This window comes from Castor canadensis, chromosome 14, assembly GCF_047511655.1.
Source record: "Castor canadensis chromosome 14, mCasCan1.hap1v2, whole genome shotgun sequence".
Taxonomy (NCBI): Eukaryota; Metazoa; Chordata; class Mammalia; order Rodentia; family Castoridae; genus Castor; species Castor canadensis.
In genome coordinates this window covers 104,813,104-104,831,287 of record NC_133399.1, presented here as the reverse complement: position 1 = coordinate 104,831,287, position 18,184 = coordinate 104,813,104, and the positions used below count along the sequence as shown (strand labels likewise).

Genomic DNA, 18,184 nt, shown 5'->3' with positions numbered 1-18,184 from the left:
TTAATTCATATCACAAAAAGGGTCTATGGGTATAGCTCAGTGGCAGCCTAGCACGTGCAAGAGTCTGAGTTTGAACCTCGTGAAAGGAGTAGAGGGGCAGGTGCAGACAGAGCATGTACACTGATGCAAAGTGTACAAACACTTGCTAACTTAAAAGAGCAATTGCTTTTCTTTTTGCTAGTGATGTCGAGGAGTGCCAGGATTCCTGGTGTGTGCTAAGCACATACTTAACCACTGAACTACACCCCCCAGTCCTAACCAGTGTGGTATTTTAATATGCAATAAATTTTCATACTTCAAAGAAAATGCACTATCACAGTGACTGTACTGAATCTTATCTTTTTATAATTTTTTACTTTGCATAACTCTACCAGGTAGTTTCCTCTTTTAGTTGTATTTCAGTAAAAAGCAAAGATTAGCCGGGAGCCAGTGGCTCATGCTACAATCCTAGTTACTCAGGAGGCAGAGATCAAGAGGATCAAGGTTTGAAGTCAGTCCGGGGCAAACAGTTTCTGAAACCCAATCTCAAAAAAACACATCACAAAAAAAGGGCTGGTAGAGTAATTCAAGCGGTAAGAATGCCTGTCTAATAAGCATGAGGCCCTGAATTTAAACCCCAGTATGGCAAAAAAAAAAAAAAAAAAGACAACAATTAACTATATAAAAAAGTTCCCAATGAAAATGTGCAATGACCAGTCCTTCTGAAGTGAAAGACAAAACTCAGAGTGAAAATTTAGAATTGGTCTTCTACTTCTGCCCATGAGAGTTAAAAATGTGAATTTATTACCCTACTGTGCATGACAAGAAAACAAAAAACCAGAACATCTGAAACTGTTTTCAGATAGCAGGTCACAGAGTAGAGGACTACAGACCCTTAGAAGAAAAACAAAAAAGGCCCACATGTGCTCAGCTTACCAACTGTAAGAGGTTTCCAGGACATGGGTCTGATGGTCAAAAAAACACAAGACTTCATACTCTCATTGGATTATGGAGCCAGAAACCATGAGTTCAGGAAAGCTGAAGCAGGTAAAATCGATGGGAAGAGTACAGAGAGAAAGCTAAAGGAAATGAAAGATGGATCTTAGAATCTTTGGCTGAACAGGAATCAGGGCATATGTGGAGTGACACTGGGGCAAAGAAAGAATCACCACAGTTAGGGTTCCTAGTCATAACTAAATAAATACATCAGAGTCCTCAGAAGAGTTCTGCCTTAAGTATCAGCACTGAAGGATCAATCTGTCCTAAACAAAATGTAAACTGACCTCAAGTAAATTAGCCATGTGCTAGAACAAAATCTAACATGCAATAATGTAAACTCACAGTGTCTGACCTACAGTCTAAAATTACTAGGAATGGAATTAAGCAGGAAAATATTATCCCTGACCAGAAGGAAAAACCCACGGAATCAGAACCAGAAATAACAAAAATGACAGATTATGGTCCTGGCAGACAAGGATCTAAAGCAGTTATTTTAAGTATGTTTCATATGTTCATGAGTAAATCATGAACATGACAGAAATGAAAGATAAAAGACCAAAAAAAGGTACGTCAAAAAATGCAAAGTGTATTTACCCAAAGGCTTATTGACAATATTAACTTATCAGATACTGTGGCCAAGAAGATGAAGAACTTGAAGACCGAACAACAGAATGAAAACAAAATGAAGCAGAGAGGGAGACCAAAGAGCTGACCTATAAGATAATATCAAGTGTTCTAATATAAGCATCATTGCAGCCCTGGCTGGGGAGAAAGTGGGGGATACATTTGAAAAAATGAAAAATGATATGTAAATGGTCAAACATGAAGACACTTGACTATGTAAACCAACCAACACCAAGGAGTCAGTTACAAATGCAGCTTTATGCAGGTATGAAGTGATTGCAACTCAAATACCAGTAGCAGTCTTGCACTGGAATGTCACTTTGAAAAATTGAGTAATTCTTTGCAGAATTCCAGTATTTCAAAGTATAATCTTACCTTGATTTACAGTAAGCTTCAATATGCATGTCAAGTGCATGCCCCCGCCCCAAACTCTTGATGTGTAAAACAGATCTGGGCTTTATGCTTAGAAAATAAAGAACTTTTCATCATTCATCATCATCATAAACATTCGGTGGAATATTGTCACAGGGTTCAAAATTGTCCTTACAGTCAGGCTCAAGCCTGTACTCCTAGCTACTTGGGAGGTGGAGAGTAAAAGGATCATGGCTTGAGGCCCGCCCCAGCAAAAAGATTTTAAGACCCATCTCAACCAATGGTGGGCATGGTGGCACACACCTGTCATCCCAGCTATATGGGTAAGCATAAATAGGAGGGCTGTCACAGCATAAAGCAAGACCCTATCTCGAAAATAACCAAAGCAAAAAGGGGTGGCAGAATGGCTCAGTGGGAGAGCGCTTGCCTAGAAAGCGCGAGGCCCAAGTTCAACCCCCAAGTTCTGCAAACAAACAAGTGTTCTGCAAACTGCCACACTTGGCCCATACCAAGTAAACACTAACAAAGTCTCCAATTGCATACAGAATTAAATTTAAAGAAAAATTCCAGAGAACAAGTCTTTCACAATATGTGTATCAATTAAAAGGCACAGTAAAAATGTAACAGTCATAAATCTTTGTATTTGAAGATGTTTACGTTATAATTGCAGGGTTATTAGGAATAGAGCAGTGACAAAAATCCAGTAGGCGCTGGTGGCTCATGCCTGTAATCCTAGCTACTCAGGAGGCAGTTTAGGAGGATCAAAGTTTGAAGCCAGCCGGGACAAATAGTTTTCAAGGCCCTCTATCAAAACCAACCAACCAACCAAACAAACAAACAAAAAAACCCTTCATCAAAAAAGGGCTGAAGTGGCTTAAGATGTAGACCCTGAGGCTCAAGCCCTAAACCAAACAAAAAAAATAAATAAATCTAGTAGAATGAGTTGGCAGAGTGGCTCAGGTAAGAGCACCTGCTTAGCAAGCGTGAGGCCCTCAGGTAAAATCTTGGAGAGAGAGAGACAGACAGACAGACAGACAGACACACACACACACACACGAACAAAAAAGAATTTGATAAAAGACTGACATATCTCTCTCTGTGAATGACATAAAAAGGGGGGAAGAGGAGGAGAGAGACTTGGGAGAAAGAATGGATACCTAAAAAATGTAACTGACAAACAGAAAACTTGTACTAATGTGAAAAGTGCCTATTTCTTCTAAAAATATGCAATTAAACAAAAAATACACTAAGCCACAAAGAAACTCTTAAAGAATTCCAACTATAAATTTAAAAACCACATTCTCAAATAGCCATAATAAAATTAGTTTAATATTAATAACCACTGGCAGAATGGCTCTGAGTTCAAATCCCAGTACCACCACCAAAAAAAATTAATAACCACTTGCATTCTGATCAACTTGGTAATCTTAAAGCTCTTAGAGCAAAGATAAAAATCAGTATTGCAATAAAAATATTCAAAATGATACAATGAAAAAGATAAAATCACAACATGAGATGCATGTATGTACAATGCAATTTTTGTAAGATTATAATAATAGGATTATTCATGGCATTAGGACTTTAACTAAAATTAACTTTTTCTAATCTCACAAAAAAATTCTCTTTCTTCTCAGAAGATAACCATCATTGTTAACCTCACTTGAGAGAACCACTATTATTTTAGTAGGTATCTTAACAAAGGTTACCCATGTATGCTTGCACATGCTCAGAACAAATAGGAACAGGTCTATCTGTACCAGAAACTCGTCTACAATAATGTCAATTAAAAAAAATTTTAAGTTGCTTTTTAAAAATTGCAAAGCATCTTTGGTTCTATTTGGATAAAATACAACAATCAAGGAATAATGGAGTAGTTAGTTTAGATAGGGAGATCAGGTAACAGACATGTGATAGCCGAAAGCACAAAAGTAGCCATGGAAACCGAAAGTAATGAGGTATCAGTACATACTATTCAAATGACTAAAATCAAAAGAAAACCAAACAAGAACCAAACATACACTCCCCCAGCACTATGTACTGCTGGTATGGAGCAACTGCTGACAAGACTACAACAAAATTCAGCAATTTAAGTTAAAACATTTATTACCATGTGACCCAGCAATCTCAGCAGGTATTTGCCCAAGGGAAATAAAAACTAATGTTCCAAAAAACACAGATGCAAAATTTCATGGTAGCTTTATTTGTAATCACCAAAAAGTGGACACAACCCAAATGACCTCAACTGGAGAATGTACAAATAAAATACGGCATTATTCATATAATAAAACAGGACTCAGCAATAAGGAGCAAATACTGACATAAGCAATAGCACGGATAAATCTCAAAATGCACAGTGCTAAGTGAATGAAGCCAGATTCAAAAGACTACATGCTGTATGATTCCATTTACATGATATCCTGGAAAAGAACAACTCCAGAAAGAGGAAAAACCCAGAGCAGTAGTTGCTAAGGGACAGAGTTCAGGTGCTGACTCTTGGAACCTGATTTCTGGTGATAGAACTGCTTGGTATCTTGAGTGTAGCAGTAGCTACCGCACTGCTTTTTTCAAATCTTAAAGCACCGTGTAAAAGGAAATAAATTAAATAAAGCACTGTGAGCTTAAAGGGGTAAATTTTACTGTTGTAAGTTGTACCACAGGAAAATAACCAAATCCAAATACTGTCATTCACCCCCATTCTGAAATCCTAATCTGATGTTTTCCTTACTCTTTATACACTGCTTTCCTGATTTAAAACCTTCTAAGGATTACCTATGACAATACTTATTAAGTACTGGTTGGCACTGAATTTTCTCCAACGCTTCACAAAACATTCACACTCTTGGGACTGGAGGAGTGGCTGAAGTGAAAGACAGAGCTCCTGCCTGCAAGCTTTAAGCCTTGAGTTCAAACCCCAATCCCACCAAAAAAAAAATACTCTTGAAACTTCATGTCCAAAAGTTACAATAATCCCCATATTTTAATGCACGGAAGTCCTCACTAACGTCTTTAACTTCTCTAAGGTGTTAGAGAAAATTAAAGAAACAAATGTTCAAGAGAATCAAATGTCTTTATCCTGCCACTACCTTTTTGCTCAATTTTCTCCTGAAACCTTCCTCTCCTTTTCACCTTTCTACCAAGCCCTGCCTCTCCACTGACCATCAGACAAGGGCAATAAAACACTGAGTATCTAGTTACAGCTTTGCTCCAAGTCAGTTAATCTTTATAAACTTCAAATCTGCTTGCAAAAAAACATGGGCAGACAGGTTCTGTCTTCAAAGGACTTATCTTTTGTAATTCAACACATCTGGAGAGGAACAAAAGCGAGTAATAGCTGGAGAAAATAGCATACCTTCATTAGGAAATGTCTAATATGGAAAACTAAAGGCCAAAGGGACAACACATCTGCAAAAGCTGCATAATTCTCCTTATGGCAATGGATCCCTACTACAGAACCTGGGATTCAACAATGGTGATTGAGTAAAAGATACTTTTAGTAAGTTACAAGCCAATCAATGATGAAAACAGAATGAAACAGAGACATCAAACCAGGACACCTTCTGCTCTAGCAGAAAGCACTGCTGCAGCAATAAACCAGGGCACTAGAGATTCTCATATCACCTGTTATCCTGCTACATCTGAGATTCATGTTGGCTAGCCTTCCATTACTCCAACAAAATATCCAAGACTGGGTAACTGTAAAGGTTTGTTTAGCTCTTGGGTTTTGCAGGCTGAAAGTGCAAAATTGAGTGTCCCAATCTATTTGGCCTCTGTGAGGAACTATGACAGACAAGCATCATGGCAGGAACACACACAACACTAAGAGACCATGCTACCTGACAGGAAGCCAGAAAGTACTTCAGGGGTCAGGGCCAGGCTTTTTAATAACAACTCACTCCCACAAGGACTAACTCAGTCCCACCGGACTTCCATACACTCTTTCAAGAACATGCCCCCCAAAAGACCTGAGACCTTCACTCTAGAATTCACACTCCTTTTGAACGCTAAGGATTGAGTCCAGGACCTCGTGCATGCTAAGCACATGCTCTAAGACCCAACCCTAGGCTCAACTTCGTAGGGATCCAAGTACCTCTCAGAGAACGAGACTGGGCACCAAACATCGAAAACATGAATGCTTAGGGGAACGAGCCACATGCAAACTATAGGAAGCTTTTCTTCACTTCCATTCACAAGTCACAAATAACGTAACTGTAAGTAGTAACATGTAGACCTACAACAGAAAAGTTCCCCCTTTTCAAACAACACTGAATGAAAGATAACAGCGTTAAGAGTTAACCGAGATGCCTTTTTCCATACACTCATTTTGGCAGTTTTAGATTTACAGAAGAGTTGCAAATATGGTACAGAGAGTTCCTAAATATCACCCACTCTTCCACTGTTTACATCTTACAGTACACTTGCAAAACCAACACTGCTGCATTATCATCAACTGAATTCCAGTTTATTCTGAAGTCACTAGTTTTTCCATAGGGTTTTCTCAGTTCCAGGATCTCATCAAGAGTGCCATATCACATTTGCTCCTAATGTCTCTTTAACAGCTTCCTTTAGTCTCTGAGAGGCTTGTCTGTTTAATAACCTCGACAGTTTTGAGGAATACTGGTCAGAGTCTTTGCACTATGTCCCTCAATAAGGGGACTGTCAAATGCCCACGTCCCCATGGTCATGTTATAATTATGAGTTACTGACAGTAAAACAACAGAGGCAGTGTCATTCTGATCGCAGCAGGGAGGGAGGGAGAAGTCACTAAATAAAGTGCAACTCACGTGTGAGAGATGAGGGCTTAAAACTCCATGTCTTTTTTTTTTTTTTATGGGCAGTGGTACAATTCTTTTGTATTTGAAATTCATCTCTTCTTCCCCATTTATCATTTAAATATTCAATCATTTATCAGTGTGTACTCATGCATATTTATCTTACACTTTGGGTTGTAATTTAAATTCCAATGTCATTTACTGTGCTCAAATTGTTCCAGATTTGGCACTAAGAGCTCTTTTGAATTGGCATCTGGATCCCTTTTACATGCTCTCTCTTTTGGGGACTTTTTGTTTGCTTGTCTGTTTGGTTATTTTGTTTTGTTTATAACCCCTCTGGAACTTAAAAAAAGGAAAGGAGAGAACTTTTATATACTAACACTTTGCTTCATTCTATAGCTACATACTAATGTTTAGATGAACTCTGTTTTAGTACTCTGTTCCTTTCAGATGTTAGGAAGTGGGGGTAAGAACACAGTAGGTAGAGATCACCTTTGTCTCTCCTCTGTTCCATAAGAATGTTGAACACTGTTAAAGCCTTTGGGTATGTAACAGCATGGAAGGTGGAATCTCATTTTGAACTTTGTTTTCAATGCATATAACTCCCATTAAGAAGCGTGCTATTTTGTTTGAATATATGATCTATTTTCATTGATCCCAGGTGGCTAATTAAAAATTTCTTCTCAAAGGCTCATTTCTTCCCAACATTACACTTTCCTGTATTAGGTATCTATAAAATGCAAGTTCTTGCTAAAGGGGGAGGCTAACTTTAGGTACAGTTCTTTCCTTATCTCTATGATGCTCTTTTATCAGTGTTGACCTCTAGAGGGAGCTCAAAGTTCTTGTTATTCCCCACCCCACCCCCACCCCAGCCAATGTCCAGATACTCCTTTCACAACTGTGGCATGTTTAAGATTTTATGGCACCCTGAAGAGCAAGTTAAGCTTCTGCTGGCCCTGTAGGCACCTCTTCCTCTTCTTCCTCAGAAATGAAAAGGGCTTGCTTTATTCACGTGCTCCTGGGGAGCAGGCCTCCACCATTTCTTCCTGCCCAACAGACTCCTGTGCTGCCCTCTTCACACACTTGTCCCACTTGGCACTGACTAGAACGTTCCTGCACATGAGAGTTGCAGGAAGGACGGGTCAGCACTCCCTCTCCTGATGATTTCATTCTCTAAGATGCAATTCTTTCATGAATCTCACTGAAGAAGAGAACTAAACACTCAAGTTTTTCTCACTCAACACTGCTTATTCTTCCAATTCTTGGGCTGAGGTGTGGCTCTGTGGTAGAGCACCTGCCTTGTGTGCTTGAGGCCCTGGGTTCGACTCCCAGAACTGCAAAACAAAACAAAGCAAAACCTCAACTTGCAGCTGGAGGTATACCTCAGTGGTAGAGCACAAGAGGCCCTGAGTTCAACCCCTATAAACCCCAACCTTTCCACAAAAAAATAAAAGATCTTTTTTCTAAATCTTGTGGATTTTTGGTATTTTGCTCATTTCTAGAGACCCATTCCTCAAATACTTTACTAAGTAGCTATTATGTATTAGACACTTTTTGAGTGCTGTGATATAATAGTACAAAAATCTCTGCCCTTGTGAATCTTACATTTTTGTGATGAAAACAAATGATAAGCGAATGATAAACAAAAAACTGCACCAGGTAGTGCTAGGAGATGTACAAATATAAAGACCAACAAGAGAATAAAAAGTAACAGGATGGGGAATACTATTTCAGGAAGAGCGGTCAGACAAACTGTCTCAGAGGAGGTGATTTAGGCAGAAATCACTGAAGTAAGGGGATGAGGTGGAAGATGAGCCGTGCAAACTTGTTAAAGCGAAGCATTCCAAGCAGAGAGCCCAAGAATAAATGAGGCTGGCAAACCTTATGAAAAGCAAGAAAGACAGTAAGACTAATATAAAGAAGACCAGTCATAATGAACCAAGCCTTGTATGCACCTATGAATAATAAAAGAAAAAAAAAAAGACCAGTCAACTGTTGGAGAGCTTCTAATTTATGTTTTAAAATGGTCATCAGTTGAGTAAATGTAAAACTGGAGAAGGGAAGATAGTTTTTACTAAGCAAGAGATAATGGCAGACATGGAGAAACAATGCCTTCACAACAAATTTTGAAGCCAGCACTGCCAGAACTTGATGGATGAAGGTATCAAAGGACAGTTCAATGGCTGTAAAACCAGGCCCAATGGGGAGACAGGCACAGGCAATTTACTGAGACCCTTGGAAAGAGGAGGTTTGGGGTAGAATGGGAGCTAAATATTCTATTTTTGCATCTTTGGTGTAAATTTCAACTAGACATGCAAGTAGAAATGTTATTTAGGCAGCCAGGTAGATTTGGCATCTGTTTAGAGAAAAGAAATACAATAAAGGTATCAGCTCATAGAAGGCACTTAAAGTCATATGACATTTAAAGGTGATTTCCTAGTGAGGGTATGGGGGAAAAATTCAAAAAACCCAGAGTGGGCTGCTAAGGATTAAGTCTGGAGGCCTGCCTTCATTTTTGGCAGCTGAAAGTAGGAAAGGAGATGACTAACCACAGAGGAACTGCTAAGGAAGTAAGACTTTTTCCAGAAGCAAGGCAAAGAGTGTTTCCGAAAGGAGGCAGTAATGAACTGCATCAAAAAATGATTTAAGAGATCAAGGCAATGGGGGCTAAGAATTAAACTGGGAACTGGTGACATGGACATCTTTTGGGTGAGTGGATTATTGTCTTCAAAACAAATACTGCTACTTCCTGTGACTTGGCTTTACAGTTGTCAGAATGAGAGATAAAGCTCTGGGGTTGAAGTGTCTACATTGAAATCACTGCTGACCGTCTGAAGTTTGGCTTGTGAAGAGTACCCTGACTGGGCAGTGGTAGCTCACACCTGTAATCCTAGCTACTTGGAAGGCTGAGACCAGGAGAACTGAAGTTAGGGGCCCGCCCAAGGCAAATCTCCAAAATGGACTGGAGGTGTGGCTCAAGTCACCAGGGCCCAGCTTATTCTTAATGTTAATGAACATAGGCCTTTCATGCTGGGTGCCGGTGGTTCACACTGTAACCTAGCTACTCTGGAGGCAGAGATCAGAGGATCGTGAGAGAGATCAGAGAGCCAGCCTTGAGCAATACTCCTTGAGACCCTATCTCAAAGACAGCCAGCACAAACAGAGCTGGTGAAGTGGTTCAAGTGGTAGAGTGCCTACCTAGCATGCGTTGAGGCCCTAAGCCAAGTTCAAATCTTTCTGACCTAGGAGGGCAACTGTTTACACTGTTACTTCTTGTATAGCTCAAGAATCTTGCTGTTTATCAAATTACCTGAAAGGCAGCAACTAAAAACAATAAACATTTATTATCTCACACAGTTTGTGCCATTCAGGAATCTGGGTGTGACCTACCTGGAGTCTCCAGCTCAGAGTCTCTCAGAAGGCTACAACTGATGTGTCATCTAAGGTGGCTGCCATGGCAAAGCCTAACTAGAGGAGGATCCACTTCCAAACTCACGTACATGGCTGCTGTCAGGCACCAAAACTTCAGGGGCTATTGGCCAGAGATATAAGTTCTTTGCCATATGAATTCCATAAGAAAGTACATCAAAAAGGTAGCTGATTCTCCTCAGAGCAAGTGAAAGAGGAAAGCCCAACAAAGAAACTACAGCTTTTTTGTAACCTCATCAAAGTGAGATCCTATCACTTTTGCCATACTACAGGAGCAAGTCACCAGATCAGTCACACTCAGGTTGAGGGAAATATGAACCTAAATATCAGAGGGTAGTATTCATTGAGGTTATCTTAAGGGCTACCTACCATTGTTCCTTGGTCACCTCACGAATACAGTAATAAACAAACAGGTGAACACTTAATAGTATATCAGACCAAAGGCACCAGCTGTGGAGCAGTTTTAGCTTTGTGCACAACTAAATATCTTTCCTGTCCACGTGGGTTGTTTTGTTTTTTGCAAGGCTGAGGATGGAACCCAGGGCTTCATGCATGCTAACCACTGAGCTACATCCCAACTCTCAAGCAGTTCAGCTTTTAATCCCTGCTTCAAAATACAAAATACCTAGAATCCTCTATTGAACACCCTTCAATTCTAACTGTGGCTATTCAAGGCAGGTCCCTTTGCTTACTCCCCAGGAGGGCTTCTCAATTACATAAGTGAGTATTAAGCAGTCAGCAATATCAGCCCTCAATACATCTCTCCTTTGTATTATCTCCTGCCAATTCTCTTCAGCATAGTTTCAGCATTCTTCCAGGGTTTCCAGGATGCTGAGCTCTCCCTGTTACGCCTGCTGGTCATGTCAGAGTGTTTGGTTCTTTGTTTTAACACATGGGCTTGGATCACCATCCTCTACTAGAAACAACACAGGTATCTGTTTAAGTAAGGCACTTTACACATTCTTTAAAGGACTCTGTTTTGACAAATATGATAGAACATGTGTGTTGGTTTTCCTAGCCATACACTTCAATTCTGTTGTTGGATAAAGCAAAGATGTTTTCATGTATACCATCAACTCCCAGGATATTTCCTTCCATGATAACTTAAGTAGCTTCCCAACTTCTGGAAAAGAAAACAAAGAAACCAACTGCAATACCACTAAAGTGACAAAACTTAGTACTAATATTACACCGCTGTGAAGAAGCTTCTGCAAATCTATGCCTGCAGTGGACACCTAGCACTATGGAATGTCCATAACCAAGGGCATGGTATTCTAGGGCACACAAGTACCTGCTTTTGGCTGAACAATTAGAAGGATCTGCTATACCATTTGCTTCTCTTCCCTGAAGGTATCTCTAGCCACTCTATCTCCTGAGAACACTGGTAAAGGGGTAGGAGGAGGAGAATCAACAAAAAGTGAATCAGACAGCAGCAAATTTCCTGATCTGAAATCAGAATTTACATTCTTTGTCTTCTGCTGAGTATTTAGCAAACAGAATTACGAGTGTTAAAACAAATACATTAAACTGACCCATGGCTACCACACATGGCTGCACAGGTCCTATAACCTACACAAGCAGCTATCCTATCCTATACAGACACATGCACCAGAGTGCCAGTGTCAAACCTGATCACACCAGATTTTCAGGTAATGTGTTCTTGTTCAAAGAAAACAGGTTTTCAAATATTTCAGCACCACACTTAAGGAATAAAATAATTTGTTATCTTCATAAAATGTGAAAAGAAAATTAAGAGACCAATTCCATTTACAATAGCTCAAAAAAAACAAAATACTTAGGAAGAAACTTACTAAGGAAGCAAGACTCCTATACTGAAACCTGTAACATGTGGCTAAAAGAAATTGAAGACAGACTAGGCAATGGTGGCACATGCCTGTAATCACAGCTAGGCAGGAGGCATAGGGAGACAGGACACCCTGGGTCACTAAAGCAAAAATGGGCCATGAAAGGGCTGGCAGAGTGGCTCAAGTGGTAGAGCACCTGTCTGGCAAGCATGAGCCCTGAGTTCAAACTTTAGTACCACTAAAAAACAACAACAAACCCACAACAGGATAAAGTCACACCTATTAGGAAAAGGTTTTTTTTTCTTTTTAAAAATCAAGAATAAGCGTCAATGAAAATGTGGAGAAACTACAACCCTTAAGCATTGCTGATGGCAATTTAAGATGGCACAGCCATTTTGGAAAAACAGTATGGCTTTTGCTTTAAAAGTTAAATAGGGAATTTCCATATATTCTACTAACTGTACTTCAAGGTATATACAAAAAGGATTCAAAGTATGACTTGAACAGTTATTTCAACAAAAATGTTTATAGCACCACTAGTTAAACAGTCAAAACCAAAAATGCCAAACAACAGATGAAGAAAAATGTGGTACATGCATACAGCAAAATATTAAGCCTTAAAAAGGAGATTCTGACACATTTTACAACATGGATGGACCTTGAGGCCAGCTAAATGAAATAAGCCAGTCACAAATGACAAATACCAGCCTGGGTTTGGTGGCTCACAACACCTGAAGTCCTAGCTACTCATGAGGCAGCAATTAGGAGTATTTGTGGTTGGAAGCCAGCCCCAGGCAAACAGTTCACAAGACTCTATCTCAGAAAAAATTCCATCAGAAAAAAAGGGCTGGAGGCATGGCTCAAGCAGTTAAGAGTGCCTGCCTAGTGAACATGAGGCCCCGAGTGCAAACTCCAGTGCCAAAAAAAAAAAAAAAAAAAAAACCTGTGTAATTCTAACTACATGAGGTACCTAAAGTAGTCAAATTCATAGGCACACTGAAAACATAACAGGGGCCAGGGGAAGAGGGGATAGGGAGTTATTTAATTTGGGAAGATGAAAAAAGTACTGGAGATTAATGGTAGTGATGGCTGTACAACAATGTATATGAACTTAATCCCACTGAACTGTACATTTGAAAATAGTAAGCCATATATATGTGCATATACATTAACATAATAAAAAGGCTGTTATCGGCTAAGAAATTCCAATGGGGAAAATAAATCTAGGGTTAGTTAATTCACTGGCTTAATGCCATCAGAGCTCTAGGTTTTATCTTTCTACTCTTCATACTCTTGAGAACTAGAGTTCCCACTGTGAGAAAAGAAAAGCACATATAGGGAATGGGGAGAGTTAAGGAAGAACCCTGTGGGATTCAATCTAAATTGGAGGTATCAGTACAAAATGATATTTAAAAGTTTTCATCACAGAGCATTTCAACCATTTACAAAAGTTAAGTAGAAAAGCATAGTATAATGAATTCCTATACAACTTCAACAATTTCAAACTGAAGGCACTCTTGTTTTATCTGTAACTTACACATCACAGACATCAGATTATTTCAGCTATAAATATTTCAAAAACTATTGCTAAAAGATCACCATTTTTTAATATAATCAAAAATCACTTTCACACCTGAAAAAAAATCAATAGCACTTCCTTACTTATCATAGTAAATATCAGTAAATTCAAGTTCAAATTCAAACTTACAACTGTTTCATGTCATAATTATTATTATTATTCTTATTGCAACACAGGGGACTGAACCAATGGCTTGTGCATGCCAAGCAAATAGTCTACTTCTACCACCAAGTAAAAAGTTGCTGATTTTGAATTAGTATCCAATACAGTTTCCACACTAAAATGAGTAGGAAAAAAGAGCACCGAACAAAGGAGTTAACAGGCCTGAGTAAAAGTAAGAATCACTAACTGTAGCAGAGATTAATATTCCTAAGAGTGGCTGTTTTCCCTTTCCCCCATTTAACACCCTGATACCTCCACTACCCTACAGTGAAGCCCACCATCCAATTAGCTCAACCACTCAACATCTTTCTAATCTACTTTCTAGAACATCATTCTTCAACATTCATAGACAACCACTGATTACCAGATACTGCTGTCTAACACAAACAGAAAAAACAGAAAACAAGGAAATAGAGTATCAAGATTAGAAAATGAAAACAAAAAAACAAAACACTCCAAAGGAAAAAAACAGCACTTCAAAATTTAATAACTGAACTATAAAAAAAAAAAAAAAATCAATGAAAAGGTCAAAAACAAGACTGAGGAACTCTCAGAACAAACAGAAAAGGAAATGGAAAAAAGAAGGAAAAAAAATCAGAGTATCAGTACACAGACCACATAATAGGAGTTCCAAAATGGACGAACAGTATCAGCTCAATTAATGAAAAAGACCCATACCAAGACAGACACATCATCCAGAAATGAAAAAAAAGTAAACAAAATGGCATCAAGCTTCTCAAATGCAATATGGGAGGTAGCAGACAAAAGAAATGCCTTTCAACTTCTCTTTTTTCAAATTCTCCTTTTTTGATGTTGTTGGTAGTACTAGGGTTTTGATCTCAGGGCTTCACACTTGCTCTACCACCTGAGCCACTCCGTCAGTTATGTTGGGCATCTTCAATGCAGGGTCTGGAGAACTATTTGCACAAGCTGGCTTCGAACCTTGATCCTCCTGAGTAGCTAGGATTAGAGGCATGAGTCACTGACCAACTCTGCCTTCCAAACTCTGAGGGGAAACATTAGCCAGCCAAACCTGGAAGAACAGAAGGAAAGACATCATTTCAAGCACACGAGACCTCAAAAATTTTAGCTCTCAGGAAATCTTTCTCACGCAGTACTGGATGCTATACACCGTATCAAAAGGAAGGTATAAACCAACATAGAAAAGGACACGGGCTTCCAGAACAAGGAGATCCAAACACAGAAGTTAAAGGAATTTTCATAATTTGATGATTACAGTAATGCAGGAAAATCCCGGATCAGATGTGTATCAGACTTTGAAAGTGCCCAAGCTGAAGGAGTGCTGGAAGGATAAAATTCAAAGCAAAAGTGAAACTAGAAGACCTGATGTGTTTCCAAATACACCAAGAAACATACCTAGTTCCTTGTCAAGAGTATTTGAGGACAATTTAGTGATAATTTCACTGAAAACGAGACAAACCACTCCAGACTAAAACACTGCAGAGAACTCTAGAAAGAATACAAAGGATTCTTTTGACCATGTGTAGAAAAATTACAGTAGGGCCAGACATGGTGGTGCATGCCTATACTCCCAAGACTCAGGAAGCAGAGGCAGGTTTCCTGAGTTCAAGGCCAGCATGGGCAACATAGCCATACACCAAAATAACCAATTATTCTGAAAGGCATCGAATTATGCAGGAGGGTGATGGGGATAGTGACAAACATGACTGAAACACACAATATGCATGCATGGAAATGTCACCATGAAACCATTATTTTGTACTATTAAAAAGATTCCGGTGGCTCACCCTGTAATTCTAGCTACTTGGGAGACAGAGATCAGGAGGATCAAGGTTTGAAGCCAGCCGGAGCAAACAGTTCAAGAGACCCTGTGTTGAAAATATCCAACACAAAACAGGGCTTGCAGACCAGCTCAAGTGGTAGAGCACCTGCCTAGCAGGCATGAGGCCCCGAGTTCAAATCCTAGTACTACAAAGAAAAAAAAAAAGTACAGAAGGGAAAAGTAATGGACGATTAAAAACAAATTAGTAAACAAGGTAAGCAGTATTTGTATGGACACAACACTGTTCGCTCCTGTGTTAGTTTCTTATGGCTGCTGTAGCAAATACCACAAATTTGGTAACAAGAAGTAACACAATTGACTCTCTTACAATCATCAGTTTCATTAGGTGAACATCAAGGTTTCCTTTTAAAAGTTCTAGAAGAGCATCTGCTTTCTAGCTTCTGGAAGCCACATGCATTCCTGGGCTTGTGACCCTTTCCTTGCACTACTCCAAACTCTTTTACTTCCTGTGTAACATCTCTTACTTCCTCCTTTGATTCCTTGTCTCTTACAAAGACCTTTATGATTAATTTTAGAACCCAGCCAGATAACCCAGGGTAATCTCCCAATCTTAAAATCCCTAATCTATTCACACCTGTAAATCCTTTTGCTATATAAAGTACCATTCATAGATTCCAGGGATTAGGATGTGGCTATCTTTGGGATAGGGCATTATTTGGCCTTTTACAATCACGAACATTGGTTTATACAGTAAAAATGGTTTAACAATATTGAGGGAAAAAAAGGCCGGCACTGGTGGCTCACGACTATAATTCTAGCTACTCAGGAGGCAGAGATCAGGAGGATCACAGTTCAAAGCTAGCCTAGGCAAATAGTTCCTCGAAACCTGGAGTGGTTCAAGGTGAAGGCCCTGAGTTCAAGCTCTAGTACCACAAAAAAAAAAAAAATGAAGAAAAGAGAGGAACAGGGCAGAGCTCAATTCTCAACTACCATTTACATATGTAGATACAGCTGCATGAACATACTTTAGAAATATGAAAACACCACTAGAACTCAAGCTACCATTAAGATTCAATTCAAGCTAAGGATAGATGAAGTGATAGAAAATTGTGAATTTTCCTTTTGAGCATTTTGAAACTGCTGGTTTTTAAAAACTATGTACGAGTTATAGGAAGAAAGTAAAAATCAACCAAAAACAAAGCCAAGATTAGCTGGCTGGGAAGACAAAAACTCTGTTCTGAGATTAAAAAGTTACCGTAGGCTAACATCAAACAAAATCACAAAGGTAAAAATTAAGCTTACAGAACTGATTGATTGATTGGGCAGTACTAGGGTTTTGAACTAAAGGCTTTGAGCTTGCTAGGCTTTGTCTACTTCAAGTCATGCCTTCAGCCCAAGTATTCATGTCTTTTCTTAACACTGGGAGACAATTAAGGGCATATTATTAGCAAAAGCAAATCTTTAGTAAGTTTAGAAGACCTTGGCCTGAACTAAACTTGAAATATAAATTAAACACAAATTTAATCTAACTAAGGATGGCTAATGTGTAGTATGATGCAAGCCACTCCTAGTGTAGGGGCTGGGATCATGGCTCAAGTGGCAGAGCACCTGCCTAACAAGTGCTCAAACACCTGTACCGCAAATAAAAAAAAAAAAAAAAGGCTAGTGCAAAGCTCCCACAGATCTGCTTATTCATTTATAGATGAGAATAGCACAATGGATCTACTCAGTACATCAAAATTGCTGAGTAAAGTACTGAGGACCATCCTACCTGGTCTCCCTTCCCCCTAAAAAGGCTAAGCTGTGTTGTTATTCAAAGAGCAGTCTATCCACCCTCAGCAGCAGGCAGCAGCAAAGTTGGCATCACTGGGAGCTGGTGAGAAATGCAAAATCACAGGCTTTACCCTAGATCTAAAACAGAATCTCAACCTGCATTTAACAAGATTCCCAGCACATTCATATGCATATAAAACTAGGTAATTCTTCTGAATTTAAAAAAAAAAAAAATCAAAATGCTCACTGGTACATGAAATTTGCTTTCTATTCTCAAACTCCTGTAGGATTTTCTAGGAGCACTGAATACACTCATCAGCCACTCAAGGTTCTCATAAAGATTTGGGATCATAATATAAAAACAGCTAAGGGAAGGAAAGACAGTAAAGAGAAAACATTTATAATGTAAAGGATTTATCATTTACAATGTCACCTAAGGTAGCAAGGGGAGTTAAGAACAGGGCTTTTAGAGCTCTAATAGTTAAGGATGAACACTTCTACCAGATGTCTCAGGAACCACACCTTCAGATGTTCACCAACTCCACCCCTACATGTGCTATGAGCAACTGACACTTGCCTGTTCCATGCGTACCCCACTCCCACCCAATTATATTCTTGAGACAAGAATATTCATTACAGGAAACAACAGAACCTTGGAGGAACTTGGGGAAAAAAAAAAGATGAAGAACCATCACACGTTAACTTGATGCCACTCATTAGCTTAAGCAGGTAGCTACACGTTAATGCAACATGTATTTCCTGAAAGTGCCTATGAGTCAATTAGTTGATCTTGATTTGTAAACTGGAATAGGCTTTTTCTGTTGTCAAGCTGTTAATTTTACCAATCAGGCATTAAGTAACTAAATAACTGCACCAACTAAATTATCTTAATGCTCAGTATGAGCCCAAACTAAGCACTCATGTACAT

The 18,184-nt window shown here is 39.1% G+C and overlaps 1 protein-coding gene across 3 annotated transcripts in view; it reads right to left on the bottom strand.

The window, feature by feature from the left end:
- Ppp2r2a (protein phosphatase 2 regulatory subunit Balpha) overlaps positions 1-18,184 on the bottom strand; it is a 59,814-nt gene that overhangs the window by 28,309 nt on the left and 13,321 nt on the right. Inside the window, exon 1 of one of the 3 annotated variants that reach the window (XM_074055192.1) lies at positions 916-955. The exons of the other annotated variants lie outside the window; for them this stretch is intronic. Within the exon in view, the coding sequence (XP_073911293.1) occupies positions 916-940 (25 nt within the window). The 5' untranslated portion in view covers positions 941-955. Of the gene's footprint in view, positions 1-915; positions 956-18,184 lie in introns of those variants that run through there. 3 annotated transcript variants of the gene reach the window in all.